A 20588-nucleotide genomic window follows, 5' to 3' on the forward strand; every position below is an offset into this window, starting at 1 on the left:
AGCAATGTGATGGAAGGCTTTAAAAGACAGGCTGTCTCTTCATGGACATCCCATGTTATGCCATGTTTAATTAAAACTATTTCCATCTTCTTTATTTATAGTTATGGTTTACAAATATGAATTTCATAAACCAGCATATAAATGAGCCATTAAAAACTGCTTCTAGGCTTTATATCCATGGAGATGAACTTCATATTGCATTATGAATATTTTCTGGGGAGTCTGAGCTTTTCAGTGCTCTGCCCAACAACTATACCCATCCAAGATCAGAAAAGGGCTAATAAATTATGAAAAATAAGTAAATAATTTCATAAATTTGTTTATATAAAATAATTAAAATGATTGCATTCCCTCCAAGTTATTTCTTTGGTTCTTCCTTTTTCATATCCTTAATAAATCCAGATGGCTTTATAGGTTCATGAGGATATAGGTTTCCATTAGTAAAATAATTATTAAAGCAACGTTTGTAGGAGATCCTTATTGATGAAACCTTATATAATCCTTAATAATAACCACAGTCAAGTTCTGCTATAATAATACAACCCTAATAAGCTAGTGGGGTGAAACCTAAACTTGTTTCTAGGCAATTCATTTTTCCTAAATTCTTGTCTTATCTGACACAACTGAAAATGTAAGAAACTTATATTACTTCTGAACCCTGAAGCTTTGTGGCCTATAATGAGGTTAAATTACAACCCAGGTTTTCAGCTTCATATGTGAGAAGAAATTATGAAACGGGAAAGGAAACAACGGAAATAGAAAGGACACAGCAGCAAGGGAATTTTCTAGTCAGAATAGCTGATCGTCTGCAGTCTGGATACCTTGTAAGCTGTTGCCAAAGGATCTCAGTCTGGACAGGGTTTTTCTAAACTGTTTTAGAATGAAGTCAGTATGAGGACAAGATAAGAGCAGCTTAAATGCCCCTACTCAGATTAAAATGGAGTTGAGCAAGGTTTAGTAGCCCTTGAAAGCCCAAACCACTGATGTATACACTGTGGAACTTAGGATATTAAGCATACATCATCCAAAATCTATTTCTGGTGTAATAAGTGGGATATAATATGATACAAAACTAAAGGTTCCCCTGTACAGATGAGGGGTGGTGCTCATCTCCATTTCTTAGCTGATGTATTGTCTGAAGCCATTTCCATGGTCATGTGGCCAGCATGACTATATGCCAAGATGCATGGGATGCTATTCCCTTCCCACCTAAGTGGTACCTATTAATCTACTCACATTTTCATCCTTTTGAATGACTTAGGTGGGCAGGAGCTGTGGTGAGTAACTGGAGCTCACCCCATTAGGCAGTGCTCAGGTCTCAAACCCAGGCTTCCAGCTGACAAGCTCAGTGTCTTTAACCAATGAGGTATTGTGCCCCCTTATAATATGATATAACCAAAAGTTATATCAGTTTTAAAATTCAAAGAGAAATAGCCATTTGTATTTGCCAGACCAAGGGATCTTCCTTCCTTCCCATCAGGAAGAATTAAAACTAATTACTATTGCATCATTATGCCAGATTTTGAATCTATTTATCTTAAATATTTGTAATGAGTACAATTATTCATTAATCAATATAAAAATATAAATTGGGGGGGGGACTAGAAAATTCAAATTATCACTTTACAGGGATAACAATAATTAACTATTAGGGCTTTCATACCTTAGTAGTATTTTAAAATGAAATTCCAATTGATATCTTTTGACTTATATTGCTGGGAAATACATATTGTTTCAATTTCTTTCATTTAATACAATAGTAACACTGAGAATCAGTAGTTATGCTGAGTGTTTACTCATTCTGATTGTGTTAACTATGAATTTCTGAAAAGAACTGAGATTGCATCAAATATGTAAGTACAGATATATCTATTGGTATAAATATAGATGTAGATGTACAAGTTAATATTTAGATGGAAGAATATCAGGCTTCGGATCAGAGTGTGAAGTCCAAAAACATCATGGAAGAAGGGAAGGACAAACCAGTTCCATACTTTGCCAAGAAAACTGCATAAATATGTACTCATGAGAAATCCAATTCCACTCAAGGATATATTTACAATGATTGTGGAGTAATTCTCACCAGGTTAACATAGAATGCAATCACAAAGAGTTAAATGAAGCTTATTCATGGACAAATGAAGACATTTTTGAAAGCCTAAAGATGCTTCTTGGATACAAAGAAGCTTGTGATTAGAAGATTTGCATATCATAGTTTGATAAAGCGCTGCCAGGTTCTGCAGGCAAAGCATGCTCTTTGACATTTAGTTACCCTGGTATGTCTCCTTCTTTTAGACAGACTGTAGTTATGATGTTGCTGCAAAGACATCTCTGTTCAGGTTCTCGGAAAGTATTTGTTCAATCCGAAGGCCTACTTTGAAGAAAGCAGTCGTGTGTCGCTGTGGATTTACAACAGTTCTGAAAACAACAAGAGGCACTTTTCTTCAGAAATAAAAGCTATAGCTCATCATAACACCGATATTGATTTGTTTGTACAGCAAGAAGAATATTACATCATTTATTCAATAACCAGTTATCTTTTGGTCTGAAAGGTTACCTTGAAATTACATCTCTCTTTCTCCTCTCTTCCCCATTTTCATGAATTTAACTTATTTACTTCTATTCTAGCTTTTGATTTAAAAAAAAGGTGGCGGTCAGTCAGGGAGATCCCATAGAATCCATGTCTGTAGATCTTGATTCTTTAAGATTTCTACAAGTAGACTTATGCTTATGTGTTTCAATGGGAACTAGTATGGCACAGGTGATGGATGGAGATAGCTCATTTCCTTTCCACCCACTAGACAAGAAAAGGAGATGAGTACAATATCAGTGTTTATCAAGAAATTGCTCCATAGTGGACTTGAGTCTAAGGGAGCAATTCCTCTGTGGGAAATTCTTGACAATATATGTGAACAGAATTTATCCTAAAAATATGTAACTCCTCTGAACCCTTGCCATGGAAACTAAAGCTTGGGAACTTACTACAACCCATAAAGCTTCTCATTACTTGGATGTTGGGTACACACAAGTAAACTGCTCCTCCAAAAATGATACTGTGTTTTCCAGAAGAACCATTATGAACCAAAGTACATGAGCAAGAATAGAGACAAACAGCTATGTTTCTGGAGGAGATGCAGTGGACTTTAGAGCAAAACCAGTAACAAACAGAGATCTTCCGGCAATGGAAATAACTACTAATTGAGCTTTGAGGCAGCAAAATGTATGAAGAATATAAAATCAATGTGTAGATCTTTTAGAGTCCTACAGCATGCAGCTAATGAAAGCACTGGGGTTCCCACATGATTAGCTGCTGCAGTAGCAGTATGCACCTGACCCAGAATCACATCTACAGAGCATATAATCCGTAACAGCCGAGCTGATACAGAAACTGGATGCAGGAGATCTTGGGGCAGTGAAGAACTGCAACGGTCAACAAATTGGCAGGAGGATCCAACATTCGGAAACCTGCTAGTAGAGACAAAAGGGGAAAGCTACAGGATGTTAAACACAACCATTATAAATGTGGTCTGGAAAAAGCTATATCAGAACATTGAAGCAGAAATAATGCAAGAACTATGAAATGATTTGTGAGTCATGTTCCATTTGAGTGAGCCAAATGTAAGAGTAGAAGAAGAAAAATGTTGAATGGTCTTCTGGCTTCTAACAATCATTTCTGTGGCACAGAAATGTTTGCTGTTTGAGGGTTTGAACAAGAGAGATTTAATGTAATTGATGCATGCTGGAGATTATCTTCATACAGGCAAAGTTGTCAGACACATTTTGAAAAGAAATGTATGGATAAAGAAATAAAAAAAACAATGAAGAGGTTCAAGAAGTTGACTTATTTTTATTTTCTCTTCTCTGGGGAGGAAGGGTCAAGACAAGTTAAATGGGTGAAAAATAATAACACATATTTGGATAGAGTAGGAGGTAAGACACAGGCAGAAAGAAAGACGCTAGGAGTTTGGGGCTTAATAAAGCTGAGTATACAGAGTTGTATTGAGCAGATCTGAGGTGAACTAATATTATTTACTCTTTTAGAGGTTAATTTGTCTTCTTTTGCTTCTCCACCAATGAAACTGTAAATAAGTTAAACTTAAATTGTTTGAGACTTCTCTGCATCTAAGAAAACCAATGTGACTTGTTTTCATTGTGGATCCAAAAAAAAAAAAATGTCCAACACAGTTCAAACTTTGTCCTTTAGCTATCCTCAGGTAAAAGCCCACACTGATCCTTATTAGTGAATTCTTGAAACAATTATTTTTGTCTATTAGTTGGAATCATTGTAAACAACTTGTAATCATCATTCACTAATGATATCAGCCTATAGTTTCTTGTTAAAGTCAAACCTGTTCCCTTTTAGGCATTAGACCTCTATTGGCCTGTTTCCAGCTCTCTAGCCTCTTTTCTCCCCGTAAGATATAATTCATTCTGTTTTGCAAAGATTGTAAAAGTTCATCTTCAATGCATTTATAATAAGAACTTGATAATCCATCTAGTCCAGACACCTTTCCTGCTTTAATCTTTTATATAGATTCAGAAGCTTTCCTCATTGTTATAGGCTGATTCATAATCCGTTTCTGTTCCTCTGTAATCCTAAATAAATTTTTGTTTCTTAATATTCTTTAGATATTTCTCCAGAGAGATGTCACTTCCTTTAGACAAGTTAGAATTATATTGATGATATGCTTTTTGTGTAACCCCCTTATCCATTAATACAGTATTTTCCTCTTGAAATTTCAGTATCATTATCTTTCTTTCTTTCTTTTTTTTGAAATGTCTATCCCAGCCACTTCCCCAATTTGTTTACAAACTCAACATTTTTTTTTTGCTTTACATAGTTCTTTTTTTTTCTATTTCTCTTACTGTTGACATAGATAGCTGTCATTGTAAAAGTTTAATTTGTTGAGAAAGACTAGCCTTCTCTGGAAATTTTCTTAATCCTTTTTTTTTCACTTTATCTCACCCAAATTTTCCCTGGCTCTTATTTTTGAATTCACTATTACATTGCAGCATCTCCATGGTCACATGATCTACATTTGGATGCTTGACAACTGGTTTATATCTATGACTAGTGTCCCAGGGTCATGTGTTCAACTTTTGCAACCGTTTATATATTATTTTTCTTTTCTTTTTTCTTTAGTGTATATTTTTTAGGGAAAGTACCAAGAGGAATTCAGTTGATAAGAGTTATACGATATAAAATAGATATTAGAAGCTGAATGTTATAATTGTATAATGTATAAATTAAATGTTTAATGAGATTTGAAAGGATAACAATTATAAGATATAAAGGTGACACACTCTACTTGGTAATCATAGGGGAAACCTTGCTTTTTAATGCCTGGAAGGGGAGGGAATTTTCTTTTTTCTTTTCCCTTTTGGGATGATGATGGAAAAAGAATGTATGAAATGGTAAACAGGACAGACAAAAGTACAAGTATAATGACTAGAAAGATATAGAAATTTAGAAAAATGTAATTCAATTAGAAGGGAATAAGATAATTATAAAATAAGGTTGAGGAAAGTAAGGGAAGGGAAAAACTATTGAGAAATTGATAAAATAGTGACAAGATTTGAAATTGAATACAAAGATGAATATGTAACTGAGATTATATCTGTATGGAGATGTGATAACCTGGAATCACGCTGTTCTCTAAAAAAAGATGTTCTATTTTTATTATGTTTTGTGAAAACCCAAAAAAAAACTTTTACAAAAAAAAAACTTTTGCAACCGTATGAAAAGCAAAGTCAATGGGGAAGCCAGATTCACTTAACAACCGTGTTACTAATTTAACAACTGCAGTGATTCACTTAACAAATGTGGCAAGAAAAGTCATAAAATGGGGCAAAACTCACTTAACCAATTTCTCACTTAGCAACATAAATTCTGGGCTGAATTGTGTTCATAAGTCGAGAACTTCCTATAAGGTAGAAAAACAAGAACTTATTTCTCAGAAGGAAAGAACGTCTGAGAAATAGCACAACACAGATCAGCACAACGTTATGTTTTAATTTTTGTATATACATTCAGGGAAGGCTTGTTCAATTATTATAATTTAATTGTATGAGTGTGTGTGTGTGTGTGTGTACATGTATGTGTGTACGCATGCATGTAAACTCAAAGTGGCAAATATATCTAATAGTCTTGCCTTATTTTTCCCACAACAATGATCCTGTGAAGTGGATTGGATTGAGACAGATGATGAGCCCAGACTCCCCCAGGCAGCTTTCATATCTAAGGGAGGTCTAGAACTCCAGTTTCCTGGTTTCTAAACCAGCTTAACTGGCTCTCAAACAAGTTCTACTGTACAAATGGCCAGTAAGAAGGAATCACATCAGATTGTTCACCTATGTGAATATGTCTTCGATCATTCCCCACTCTGCACAGCCTATGATTACTCTGACTTAGGATTATGAAAGTTGTGGAGCGTGCGAAGATGAGAAAGGCTGAAATATTTAAGGGATTTCAATACTCATTCTCTGGTGTCTTTCATACATTATATTGTACATCAGGTACACCAATTTGGTGGGTTCCAAATTATATCATCAGATAATTATCAATAGCAGCAAAAAAAAGTGGCAGAAATATGTTGGAAAAGTAAGAATACCATGGAATAAATGTATGAAAACTTGTGAGGAAGATTTTTTTTTAAAAAAAATCTTATTCTGACTGTAATTCTGTCACTGTATTCTCTCTTCTTTCTCGTCCTCTTTCTAGTTACAAAATGAATTCTTTGTAATAGAAATATTTATTTTTAACTGGGATGGGATGGTTGACATTTTCAAAATTGGTGATATTCTGTGAGGAATATATTTTGAACACATGATCAACCATAAAGCAAATGTCCATATAGGAAACACATGCACGCACACACAAAACCTGGAACGGTGTACAAATAAACCATCTTAGTGGCAGAGAATATTTCAGCTCTCTTCGTTAACAATAAGTTCTATATACATTGTGCAGTTTAAATGTGACTGATGTCTGCATTTTCATCAAGCAAACACATGGTTAAATGATTCAACATTCCCCTGAGTTTTCTTTCTTTAGCATCCTCTCACCATTATTGGTCCCATTCTTCCAGTAACCATGGAAACAAAAGATTCGGTTCCATGGCATCTTTATTATGTGTTCTTCTTGGATTTCTTTTTTCTTATTGATTCTCTTAAATAAGGCAAACACATACTTATTTGAACCAATGTCCTCCTTTTTCACATTTCAAGCAATAATTAATAATATGAGTTTGTAGGACATCTGCAGTACCTTAGATAACAGGGAAGCAGGTGCGCTTGGCTAATAACATTCCTTGCACTCGGTAAAAAACCAGTCTTACAAATCTTGAAAGAATTAGAATACACACAATTTTGTTACATATTTACACATACACATAGTTTTGGGAATTAAATTCTTAATAGTACATTAGACATCTCATAGCAGCCAAAATATACCCGAAAATATAAATAGGAGCTAAGGAATTCATTTGTCTCTTGTCACGTTAAAAATAGGCTGAATTGTCGGATGGAGTAAATGAACACAGATATTCTGAAACCAAACCAAATCTTGTTCTTTTATTTATATTGGAATCTGCAGGCTAATGTGCAGTAATATATTTAGGAAGAGCAAATGGAAAAGTTGGTTTTTAAGCAAGCCAGCTTAAAATGAAATTCAGCTGTGATATCAGAATAGAATAAAATAATGCTATTGTACTTTGGTCCAAAAATCTAGGCTACCACAAATGGCAGCAAAAATAATTCCCTGTGTCCTTTTGCTGTATCTAGTCATCCTGATTTTTGCAGCTGATAAATGGGAGCCTTAAAATGAAATAGCAAGAGAATAATTATTAGACTCTAATGAGCTGTTTCTGAAACTTGGCAACTTTAAGATGGGTGAATTTCAATCCCCAGAATTCTCTAGCCAACATGCTGGCTGGGGAATTCTGGGAATTGAAGCTCATCCATCTTAAAGTTGTCACGGTTGAGAAACATTGCATTAGTGAATCAGAAGTTCTTTACAGTGATGAAAATAAAACAGTGGAGAGGCATTAGAAGACCTACCCATCTTTTCAGCAATGGCGAGGGAAGGAAGATGTACACAGTAAATTTAGCTTAGGCTGAAGCATTACAATCCACTGAGAAAGCATTAAGCAGATTCTGACCAAATGGGCAGAGAGCTCTGCAGAGTGGGCTGGTGATCAGCACTTTTGAATAAAAGGGCACCTGAGCATCTGGATGTGTGCTTTGCAAAAAAAAACCTTTGAGGGCCCTATAATCAGACACAAAAGGCTGTTTGTATTTTGTGCTTGAAAAAGATTTCACTCTGCAGCCCTAATGTAAAATGATTTAAAAACATAACAAACACGCTAGTGAGTTGAAGAAGACGATAAGAAAAAAAATATTGCATTTTCAAGACCAGCCCTGTGTTGTGACATGTGCTTTCTTTGAGCTAGTGCCCACTTTACAATATGCATACAAAGAAGTGGCTTTCCTGCAAGAATATTATGCCACAATGAGTTTAGTTCCAGAGAGGAGGCACCAAAGTGTCATGATTTTGGTAAGGCTGCCAGATGTAAGCTGCACAATCTGGTAGACCACTAGATGACAACAAAGAGAACTAGAAAGCTCTAATCCTCTTTTGTTGGGACAGTGGTGCTCCAAATTTTTGCACCCCAGATTTGGTCACCTTGAGAAATCTCCATATCCTTTTAGGTCTCTCTCTGTTGCATCCTCCTTGCTTCTTGTCTTCAAACCAAAAACATGTGCCTTCGACAGGCACTAACAGTGCATCCATTCTATTTATGGATCAAATGAAATGAATCTTCCTATTGAAGGGTAATTTTTTGACTATGCTCATAGCTGGAGTGGAAGAGAACTAAGGAGCTGTAAAATTAGGAAGCAATTTAAATGTCAAAGGTGGACTGCAAACAAATAAATGCCTTAGTTCATAATTAGGCTTCACTGCATAGTAACATGAGGACTAGTGACGAGACCCAAACTGCAAACATCAGATCCAGATTAGAATTCACAAAAAGCCCAAGAAGAATTGGATTACCCTTTTTTGACAAAACAGAGAATGGAGCTCAGCTTTATACATTTCTCCAGTGTTGGAAAATAAGAGAATCGTATTTCAATCCATTGAACTTTATACAAGTAGCTGGATCTGTTTTGCAAATTGGACCCTTCTCTAGTGTATTGCAAACTTTAGAAAGACTGGGACATTTGAGTAATAAATTCAGTAAATCATGATGACCTATTAATGATTTAAGTACAAAGCATGACTTTCTGAAGACAATTCCTGCCACCTTTCAGTTTTTCCCCTCTGGATTTTTGCATAAAAATGCCCATATGTATATGTCCTCATGCTGCATGCACTTAACACCATTTTAGGTATAGCACAGTGTTACAAAAGTTACAGGAAACAATGCAGAAAGCAGCTGCAGAAATATATGTGTATGTGTGTATCTATATACATTTCTAATAGCTGCTAAGAGTTTGTAGAAGTTGATCAGTTCATCATGAACCTGCCCTTAATATAAATATTTTATTCTCTTTTCCACCTCCCTTTTTGGGAGGGGACTATTTTTATATTTTATTTATTCATTTTAAGAGATTTAGACATCTTGTGCTTATATATTAATATATTTTTGTTTTGGCTTTGCCACATAAAGTCTGTAACTTTAGGTGCATTACTATATTTGCTAATTTTAATGGTTAATAAGATGCTTTTCAAGGATTATCCTGCTAAATACTATGTGGCCTGATTGCTTTTTAGTTTTTCTGCCACAGTTCAGAAAACACAATTAAAATACAACAGTAACATATCCAAGATTATTCATCAAGCCTCACTGCCTAAGCAAAATCCAGTGTTCTTCTATAGGGCTTATATATAACTTTTCTCAAGCTTACAATTATGCCAAATGCATTATGAAGTTACAGAATTTTCCATGTTTAAAATGCTACATTTTTGCACCTGGGTAAATTATAATATAGACTTGGAATTCATTACTTAGGAATAATATCTAACATCAAACGAGTAAGAAATGGAAATGTGTATTAAAAATAGGAGGCCCGCAGTATATGTTAAAGTTTTAGAAGATTCCTGTGTTTATTTAATTTTGTTTCAATAGATAACTATAGGTGCCTTTTAAATCTGAAACAAAAATGGGTATCCAAACTGGACATTCAGCTGTTAAGGTGGCCATCAATCTAGTTCTATAGAGCATCCTTCTCTACTTTAATAATTTTTGAGTGGTTTACAATTCTCATCATCTCCAGCCAGCATAACCAATGGCAGTGATAATGATAGACATTATTACTGAATATTGAATATGGCTAATACTGAGTCAAGGAACATTATAACATAATTATCCATGTTGGTAGGAACTAATACCAAAAAATCGTTGTGCACATTTGGATGGTTTTCTAAGGGCAGAAACAAAGAAAACTCCCTTTTTTTTAATTCCTGGCCCCTATAAAACGTGGCTCTACCATGTATAATTTTTCTTTTAACCCCAAGTTAAGAGATGGTCACAGAATGCATCCTTCATTGTTCGGGCCAATTTGCCTTGTAGAGAGAATGGAGTAACAAATATGATGATTGGTTAGTAACCACTAAAGAAACATAATCTGATGAGTTTTACACTTTACCCAAGTTGGCATATTTACAGAGACCTGAAATTTATTTAGGAAACAATTGCTGACAATAGATAAAAAAGTGAATAAGACAGAGAATGATATAGAATATCTATGACAAGGATATGGTTGGCTGAATGATGTAATGAACAGGAGTGAAAAATTTTTATCCTGCAATATTTTGTTAGGTTCCACTTCTTATTTTATTCTGATGCATACAGAAAAATGGTTTTAAGGAACAAATGTTATTCATATCTACTGGATGAGATTAAAAAAAGAATAAAATATTGGGAATTCAGATGCCAACTGCAACAAATTTGTTACTGTACTTGATAGTAGGATTTAGAAATGGATCCATTTCTGAAGGTGAATTCTCAGCTACCAAGTGTATGAATTACAAGAGGGTTATCTTCTATTGTACATTCAGCCACGTGGGATTTGGACACTGCAAGAATATACAAGGTCTTTTTCAAGATATTCAGAAATAAGTGATTTCATAGATCCTGCTATATCTATGTAATGCAGAGGTCTCCAAACTTGGCAACCTTAAGACTTGTGGATTATATGCTGGCTGGAGAATTCTGAGAGTTGAAGTCCACAAATCTTAAAGTTGCCAAGTTGGGGGCCCCTCATGTAATGGAACATGTGGATGACTGAGGTAAAGAGAGAAGAGATGCTGCCTAGGAAATGATTAGACAAGAGATGCAGGATTCCCCAGTGGCTTAATGATCAGAGAAAGAAACTGAGAAAGGACCTGCCCCAAATGGATGAAGCAGTTAAGAGTAGTAGTGCAAAGTTTGTATTTTCAAAGTACCAACTTTGTACTTTCAATTTTCTGTTAATGTAGCCTTGCAATAAAGTAAAATTAGTTCACCTAGTCACGTCTTCTGTTTTACTTGAGAGGGCTGATGAACAAGGAGAGAACTTCAATTTACAAGAATACTTTTTTTTCCTACTCTTTCTTTCTTTCCAATCTAATTCGTTCTCCTTTCCTCCAATCTATCTATTCCTTCATTTTCATAGAAATCGGATCAATGAAGAGATTAGGGGAATATTCCATATGTTGACTCTAACACAAATGAGAAAATAGGATTTTCATACATGTTTACATCATCTGTGTGAGATTCCTATGAAGACATCCCAAGTTGTAGAGCTATTTGTATGGTTTCTTGCTCTTTGGAACAAGTTAGGTAGCCATCCCATAATGCCCAGGGCTTTTCTAAAAGGTTCAGACAGGGTGATACAAGGATCTTCCAAGTGCATTTGAAGCCATTGCTTATCAAATGTTAAAAGTCTCAATGTATTGGTCTATGCTTGTCTAGGCTGACCTTGGACAAATCTGAAAAAACTAAGCAAGATTAGTGCTTGGATAAGAAAATGCCCAAAAATACAGAAAAGTAAACTGGATGGGAAGTTAGGAAAACATCTGTATTGTTGCCAGGATAAAAACATAGACAGACCCATGGACACCAGGAATTAAATTTGATCTAAGAGAAATATAAATATTAAAAAATATAATATTATTGGCATGGAATAACTGCACCTGCCCAAAGAGTTTATTTAATCTGTAGTTTGGCCACTTCATAGGCGGTGAGAGGAAGTTTCATCTTAAAACTGCAGATTACATCATCCTTGTTTCATTAGTCATCTGAACCAACTTCTAATATCATATATTCCTTCCCCCTCCTGTGTCTATGGTTGCAGCTCTGTGCCTCAACCTCCAAGAAGACAAAGCTCTTATAGTGTTGTTAAGGCCCAATGGCAACCTGCTGCTATGGTAAACTTCAAGTTATTTTCATTACATCTGGGATGCAATACAGAGGTCAAAATAGTCATCATTAAGAGATAAATCTGGCCTTGGACACTACAGAATGTTTTGCTGACTGAAATTCATCTGGGTATCATCTGTTCTCATTCTCACAATAGTAAACACATCTAGAATCTTTCAATCTTAAATAAATGACTAGAGAAAAATGCTACAGAAAAAACACGTCAGGGCACAGGTGTAAATAGGTGTATTAGTAATTAGTGGGAGCTTGGCCAACCTATGGAAACTTTTGTAAAGTCACTATATTGAAACTTTAGGCTGACTACAAATAAAAAGTTTATCCAGATGCATAGTCAAGAATAGTTGAATGACATGGAATAATCAAGACAACTAAATAGCCCAACTAGTGTTTTTAACATGAACTCATATGATTATTATTTTTTTGTAAATTTGCATCGTGGTGCCTTTGCACCTCTTAACTTTTTATGACACTAAATTCTTTTGTATGCAGTCAGACTGGGGTGCCCATTCAAGGTAGCCTCCATCAGAGTCCACTATATTTGATACTCTCCTTCCAGTAGATGTGCAATAGTAAAACAACCAATATTATTTGGAAGAATTAAAAAGCAAAAATTTTTCATTCCAGACAGAAGAAAAGGAAAGCCATGAAAACAGATTGAATAATGTACAACATCAAATACTGAAACAAATGAATTTCAGTAAACTGGGAATTTCAGTGAAATAATATAGCTTTGTAATAAGGATTGTAATGATTTTCCTTTCTGTGGAACTGGACTTCCTTCTCATAATTTTGTTACAAAGATGGCCTCTTCTTGTTCTCTGGAAGCACAGGAACTCTACTCCATATTGACATGTGAACAAAACACAGTGAGAACTCCTGATATTAATCTCTTTCCCCTACACTTTTGCAAAGACTGATTTGCTGAATTGTAGAGGACAGACCAGCTTGAATCTTTAACCAAGTATATTTCTTCCCTTATTAGGGGCCCAGTGGCGGGGGGGGCAGTGGAAAAGAGAATATTTTTGACAGTAGCTTGAGGCAATAGGAAGGATTACTCTATTCCTCCTCACTGCAATGAAGGATATTCCAAACTTAGCTTTTTTTCATTCATGGCATATTTAGCAGAGATGTTCTTAGAGATATGATGCAAAGATATTTGTCACTATCCTGTAATAATGGTCCACGTTATTGCCATTAACATAAAGGGAAAACCAAAACTACCTCATAAACACCAGTGCGGATGATCTTTTTATAGTTAGTAAGGCTTCTTATATTATTCAGTTATTTTCTTCCAGTCTTCATTGCAAAATGAAATGGAATAACTTTTCTTTGGCTGGAGTAGGAGGAGGAAAACGACCAAGAAATTTGAGTTTTGTCCAGATTTTTTCAGGAAAAACTTTTGTTACTGTTATAAACAACATTTTAGCAATTGTTATTTAAACAATACTCAGCTATAAACAGATCCTGCTATCAAGGTTAGCTTTCTTATAGGCTGAAAACAGTCTTTCCTGGAGCAGTAAAACCTATTTTATGTATTTCTTAAAATTTGTTTAAAATCAGATTGTTGTGATATATTTCCCTCTTGGAATAAAAACAGATATCACTCAGAATCAACCAAGTGGCTTTTTGATTATGCAGGTTGCATGGATTTGTATACAGTTTAACAAACATATACGCAATCAGGATGACTATTTTGGCACATATCCATTTTGCAGATGAATCTATATTCCCCATGCAAAATTGTAGAACATGAGCTGAGTTGTAGCACAATAGGTAAATGTGAACTGAGTGGGCTGCTAGCAAGTTGGTTTTCTGGCATAAACACCTATACAACCTCTTTATCATGTGCCAAATTCTTCACAGAGCACTCAGTTCATATTTTCAATATGTGATTTAGTCCTTACTGAATTCATTCATGTCAATGCAGGAATAGGATCAGTAAAGCAAACCACAAATCACTTACAGGATCTAACTGCCTTTTCTTGTTGGGAATTTCAATTGCTGTAATCCATTTTCTAAGATCTAGACCAGCACCAAAGATATGTGAATGCATGTATGTAGGTAAATATTTAGCAGCTCAGAATTTGGGGCTGTCATGAGTCTTCAAACAACCTCAGGGCCAAATCACACAAGGCAGTATAGGATTTGCAAGTGATGAGCAGAAGATTTGCTCATAGGCATAATTATCTCATTATTGTTATTTGTTGCAAATGCATCTTTCCTGGAACGTTGATTGCAGAATTGCCTTTTATTGAAGAACTATCCAGCCCCATGAGGGTTGCAACTGCAGCATCAACAGGGTACAAATCCAAGATGCCAACCCAAGAAGAGAAGTCCATGTAGAAGAAGCCGTTGCCTCCTTAATGGAAAGCAGTTAATCCAGCTTGAGGTGTGAAGTTGGCCAAAGTTCTCTTATCATGTTACACTTGGGTGTTTTTCCTAAAGATTCTAAGAGCCAGATATGGACCGTTTTTACTCTAATCTTGAGAACAGTGAATCCATTGCATGAGAACATTCCAAAGGAAACATCAACTTTCAAGCTGCACATTGGCACATATTAAGATATGGTCAACTCCTCCTCTGCTTATAGCCATGTGGTGCAGCTCTATTAGGACATTTTTCAAAGGAAAGCTATTCTGTACCCAAACGAATGGCCTTGGGCTGGCTTTATTGCATAAACCCATCCTCTTATGAAAACACATTTCCGACTAAATACCAGATTTGATGCAGATTGAAAGGAAAGTATGCTGTACCTTTGCATCTTACTTTTGAATCTCACAGTTCTGCATGGTTAAATAGTTCAAGAAATTTCTGTGTGCTCCAATATTTAGATATCAAGTGTTTAGCTAACATTTGTTTGACACTGTCACCAGAGATCCTTTTATTACAAATATTTTTTCCCATTTCTGGTCAGCCATGTCTCTATATATGACATCACAATGAATCCATTACTGGTTTCTTGATATATATGTGACGTATATGATTCATATTACCTTAGTTGGTTTGCCTACTCAAGCAAGCAAACATTTTGGGTATTTTTCTTGCATATCACATTTCTGGTCAGCATACATCCTTCCCCAACTCAATTGCTTTAGTTTTTCTTTTCTTTTTTTTTATGTCCACGAATTTCCTTCAAGCCACTGGACAATCTAGAATCACTATAAACAAGTATACTCTATAGTCTACTTAAGAAAATAGATATATTTTATGTAATAAATATTAAGATCCATGCAACAAATATCCATGCAGCTGTACTGTAATACTGGTTAAATGTCTCTGCAGAATAAATATATTCTAGGCCACAGCTTATTTGCTCCAGCATTTGAAACAATATGCTTTTCAGTTCTGCATATGTAGGTGACACCCCCCCCCAAAAAAAAAAACCCAACAAAAATGTGTGCTTTTTAAAAACAAACGTTTCTAGGATCTTGGCGAAGAAACAACAACAACAAAATTTTCCTACCAAACAGTGCCTCCTGCAATCCTCACACTGACATGCTGCAGTAGATGTATCCAATGCAGCATTTTTGGTTCAGAAGCATAATCTGCATGGTACAGTCTTTTACTGGCATTTCTGATCTGGAAAACCTGAACTTTAAAAAGTAATTTGGAGAAATGTTTCCTTTAATTAAACCATGCATGACCTTTTGTATAATTTCTGAAGCTTGAAAGCTATATAGTTGCATACTATTTCCTTGGAATAAATACTCGTTTGCATGGGTTGAGTTCTATATTTTAAATTACGTTTATCTAATTGGCATCTGTGAATAATTGTTGGTGACATGAAGAGGTTGTGGCAATTGTTTTTCTTCAATGCCATTCATCTGATATTGTGACATAGTTTTGCCTTAAATGTTTGATATATTTGGAAACCCAGACATCTGTATTAGAAAAAAAAATTGCATGAAAGCTTGTTCAGCATTCAGTGTTAAAAAGAGTCACTTACACAACTATTGCTTTCCATGCAGAACCGATACATGTTGCAGAACATATTGTATTAACTACAGTGCAAGGTATTATGCAACATCTGCAAATGTTCCACTTGAATTTTAAGTATATTATTAGGGTTCTCTCCTTTTTATTAGCTAGACATCAGTTAACATTTTAGTTATATTAACATAGTTTGTGTTAGCTAGGGTGCAATTGGCTGTTTTCAAGTGCTCCTCTCTAAAGTCCTCATTGCTATTATTCACACCTTCTTGTATCTCCATATAATCAGACTTACTAATAGTGGAGGCACTTCTGCTTTTCTTTAGGTCAGGGGAAGAAGGGATCTTTGGGCAGCTGGTTACTTGCAAGTATTGAGCTTGCTCCTCTCCTTCTGTCTCACGGTGATAGAAGTAGTTGAAATTGGACACTATAACCGGCACTGGTAAGGCAATTGTTAGTACACCTGCAATGGCACACAAGGAGCCAACTATTTTTCCACCTATGGTCGTGGGGACCATGTCTCCATAGCCAACTGTCGTCATGGAAACCACAGCCCACCAAAAAGCATCAGGGATGCTTGGGAACTGAGAGTCAGTCTCATCAGCCTCTGCAAAATAGACAGCACTAGAGAAAAGGATGACACCAATGAAGAGGAAAAATATCAAGAGGCCTAGCTCCCTCATGCTGGCCTTAAGAGTCTGTCCCAGGATTTGCAATCCCTTGGAGTGTCTGGAAAGTTTGAAGATCCTGAACACCCTCACCAAGCGGATGACTCGAAGGATAGCAAGAGACATAGCCTGTTGACCTTGTTGGCCGTCTTCTGGTTTCTCAGCCAGCTCTGTGCCAAGTGTGATGAAGTACGGAATAATAGCAACAATATCAATGATGTTCATGATATTGGTAAAAAACCCAGCTTTGCTAGGGCAGGCAAAGAATCTCACCAGGAATTCAAAGGAGAACCAAATTATGCAGAGTGTTTCTACTATAAAGAAGGGGTCTGTGAAAGATGTTTGCTTTTGAGACCCCTTTGTGCTGTTGGAATAAGGGCTGGGGTTGCTACTGCTACCATGCATGCCTTCAGCATCATCACGGAATATAGGCAAAGTTTCTAAACAGAAACTTACGATAGAGATTAGGATGACCATGACTGAGACAATTGCTATAATCCTGGCTGGTCCAGAACTTTCTGGGTATTCAAAGAGAAGCCATACTTGTCTCTGAAATTCATTTTCTGGTAAAGGCCGTTCTTCTTCCTTGATATAACCTTCATCCTCCCGAAACATCTCCATAGCTTCTTCACCAAGTTCATAAAACCTTATTTCTTCTGAGAAGATGTCCAAGGTTACATTAACGGGCCGCCTCAGTCTGCCACCTGATTGGTAGTAATATAAAATAGCATCAAAGCTGGGTCTGTTTCGGTCAAAGAAATATTCATTCCGGAGAGGATCAAAATATCTCATTCTCTTTTTAGGATCTCCCAATAAGGTCTCAGGAAACTGAGCAAGTGTCTTAAGTTGTGTTTCAAACCGAAGGCCTGAGATATTAATAACCACTCTCTCGCAACATTCATGATCAGTTTCTGGGTTATAAGTGTCCTGAGGATGACCAGGCAAAGCTGCTGCTTCATCTGTGGGATCTCCAGTAGCAACAGTCATATTTAGGCAGTTTTAATAAAAACTTTTATGAATATCTGGTGGTTGGGTGGTGTTCACTGAGATTCTAATATCCACTGGAAAGTTATGCACATGGGCTTTGATGTAGTTCATGAAAACAGGGAATTCGTGGAAAGAGTCTGTCAGCTGAAAAATAAAGAAAGAATAAAATAAGCATTTTCTCTCACACTCTTAGCCAAGCGTGTGTACATTCCATGTGCAAAATTTCGGTTGAATTTATTTGGTCTGTATAACTTGAAGAAGGCCTCTGATCTCAAATCATGAAAAAGCTATACCATTTGAGAAAATAAAGATATTAGATGAAATACAGAAAGCTTTCTAACTGGCAAGTAGCAAATAATAGCATTGTTTATCACAACCATCACAGCATATTCTAAGAGCTTCAAAGCCCTGCCAGGTTCATTCTCTGCACTAAAGCAGTAAGATGACCCACACAGTATCTCAGCATTCACCTTGATGGTTCAGAGGTTGAGTTAAACTGTTATGTCAAACAATGGAGTGCATCATTAGCATCGTGCATTCTAGATTTTAACTTCTCAGTTGTACAACCCAGCCTCTCTCTCCTTCTCTTCCTACTTCTTCCCATTGTCTTTGCAAGCTCTCCCTGTGCTGTTGCTGCAACTTCTGTTGATCTTCTGTCATTGCCAAAGAAAGAACAACGAAGAAAAACAATTCACATTACCTCAGTCTCTGACACTGATTATCTGACCTTAGAGAGAAACACAGAGATTCGTGTTTCCAAGAGTCTCCTAAGTTCCTCTGGCAATGTGTTGAGTCAGGGAGGGAGGGAGAGAGGGAGAGAGGGAAGGAAGGAAGGAAGGAAGGAAGGAAGGAAGGAAGGAAGGAAGGAAGGAAGGAAGGAAGGAAGGAAGGAAGGAAGGTCTTGAAAATGGAAGCTATGTGTAATACTGAAGTAGAGGTTGCTTAATAAAAGGGAGGACTTCGACCCTTTTCTTTAAGGTAGTGCCTATATGAACTAAAAACCTTTCTTTATGATAAGCGGGAAGATCCCATACTCAGCAAAAAAAAAAAAAAAAAAAACCCTGATGTCCCCGGTGTCCTCAAGAAGTATGACATTGCTTGGAAACTAGCGCTTTGCTCAAACCGGAAAGGCTATAAAACAGCATTGATAAAGATTCAGTTGTTAAATGCAGCCCTTTGCTCACTGAGTTACATTATAGGCTCTCATTATCCTGGGTAAAACAAGAGAAGCAATTGTGACAGTGTGAAAAATAGAGATACACCTTTTTCTTCAAAATCTTTCCTCTTCCCTACACACCTTGCACATCCAAAGACAAACACACACACACACACACACACACACACACATTGCAGTGGCAGGAATCTACACACCATTTGACATCTGCTGTTTGCTGTTGTCGAGTCGGCTGCAGTGTAGTCTCCGCTGAGCTTCCTTTTCAGGAAAAAAAACAGGACATCGTGGGCTCTGCCATGCCTTGCTCAGCCAGCTGCGTCCGGGTTCCCATCAAAGAAGCACTGGGTTTCATTTGGCATGCAGGACATGACCGGGGATGTTTTGCTTCTGAGCACCTGAAGAATATCCCATGTGCTCTCAAGATCTCAGCCCCCAAGCCCCGCTCCTGGGGTTGCCCTACCCTTCGCTGGATGCTGCATCACCAGTCCTCCTGCCTCTGGTTGGACTTCTGGGAGGGGATGCTCAGTGCCCTTAGAGGCACAGGCTGCTATCCTGCCCTCTTCTCTCAGGACATGGTTAATTCTTGTTGTTCATAAGAACAACCAAAGCCTTCCTGCTGGCTTTGGGAGCCAGAAACTCCCTGGCTTCCAATCCTCCACAGAAGACGGCTGCCCTCCTTCCTCACTCACGGCCAGGATGCAAGAATGAAGGCAGGGGAGGCAAGTGAAACGCTGCTTTTTCCTCCGAGTTCCTAAGAAAGGGATTTTTTTTCATGGAGCTGACCTGTCCTTTTTCTGGATGCCCATCAATACCAACAGCCCGGAAGGCTTAGCTGCAGATCGACTTCTGTTGGATTTCCCCACTGCCTCCTCTCTCCTAACCTCCCTTCTTCTTATGCCTTAGAAAAAATAGTACAACCCTGACAAGCTTGCAGCCTTCAACTGTTATACTTAACCCCTTGGTTACCAACACGAAGTCATCGGAGGCAATGAGATGCTCCTTTCTTGCCCTCCCTCTTTCGCTCTCCTCCTCCCTCCTCCTGTTTTGAATTGCTAAGAGAATCCAGCCCGCTTGGGAATGGAAGGTTTTTAAGGCAATATTTCTGAATGCAAAATGGTAGAGATAGCTTACAACCCTTAGATACACAAAATGGAACAAAAACACATCCAAGCTTGATGTTAGATTGGTTTTTGTTTTATCTCCACTTCATAATTACCCCAAATCATAAAGAGGTGTCAATTTAAACCACAACCCCAGCAGCTTAATTTTTACGTTAGCTGTCCTATAGAATTCCACATCTTAATCCCTCCGATTGCTTTAAAAGGCATCCTGTTTTAGTGTCATTATCATTCATACATATCCAGTAGTCCCTTTCTCCCAAACCTCGTGCTATAACTCAGCATTTCC

The 20588-nt window shown here is 36.8% G+C and overlaps 1 protein-coding gene across 3 annotated transcripts; it reads right to left on the reverse strand.

Annotated features, from left to right (window-relative positions):
- Positions 1 to 1363: 1363 nt before the first annotated feature.
- Positions 1364 to 20093, reverse strand: KCNA2 (potassium voltage-gated channel subfamily A member 2). 3 transcript variants are annotated; one of them, XM_087929731.1, is made up of 3 exons: positions 19377 to 20093; positions 16648 to 18151; positions 1364 to 2418 (listed from the first exon to the last, which is right to left on the reverse strand). In XM_087929731.1, the coding sequence occupies exons 2-3, from the start codon at positions 18005 to 18007 to the stop codon at positions 2408 to 2410; spliced, it is 1371 nt and encodes a 456-aa protein (XP_087785857.1). In that variant the 5' UTR covers positions 18008 to 18151; positions 19377 to 20093; the 3' UTR covers positions 1364 to 2407. The 3 variants fall into 3 exon arrangements, with proteins under 3 accessions (XP_087785857.1, XP_087785855.1, XP_087785856.1); XM_087929729.1 differs by lacking the exon at positions 1364 to 2418 and having other exon boundaries at positions 16149 to 18151; XM_087929730.1 differs by lacking the exon at positions 1364 to 2418 and having other exon boundaries at positions 16149 to 18151; positions 19354 to 20093.
- Positions 20094 to 20588: the final 495 nt, after the last annotated feature.

Source organism: Pseudonaja textilis, chromosome 3, assembly GCF_049901715.1.
Source record: "Pseudonaja textilis isolate UNSWEBS1 chromosome 3, rPseTex1.2, whole genome shotgun sequence".
NCBI lineage: Eukaryota > Metazoa > Chordata > Lepidosauria > Squamata > Elapidae > Pseudonaja > Pseudonaja textilis.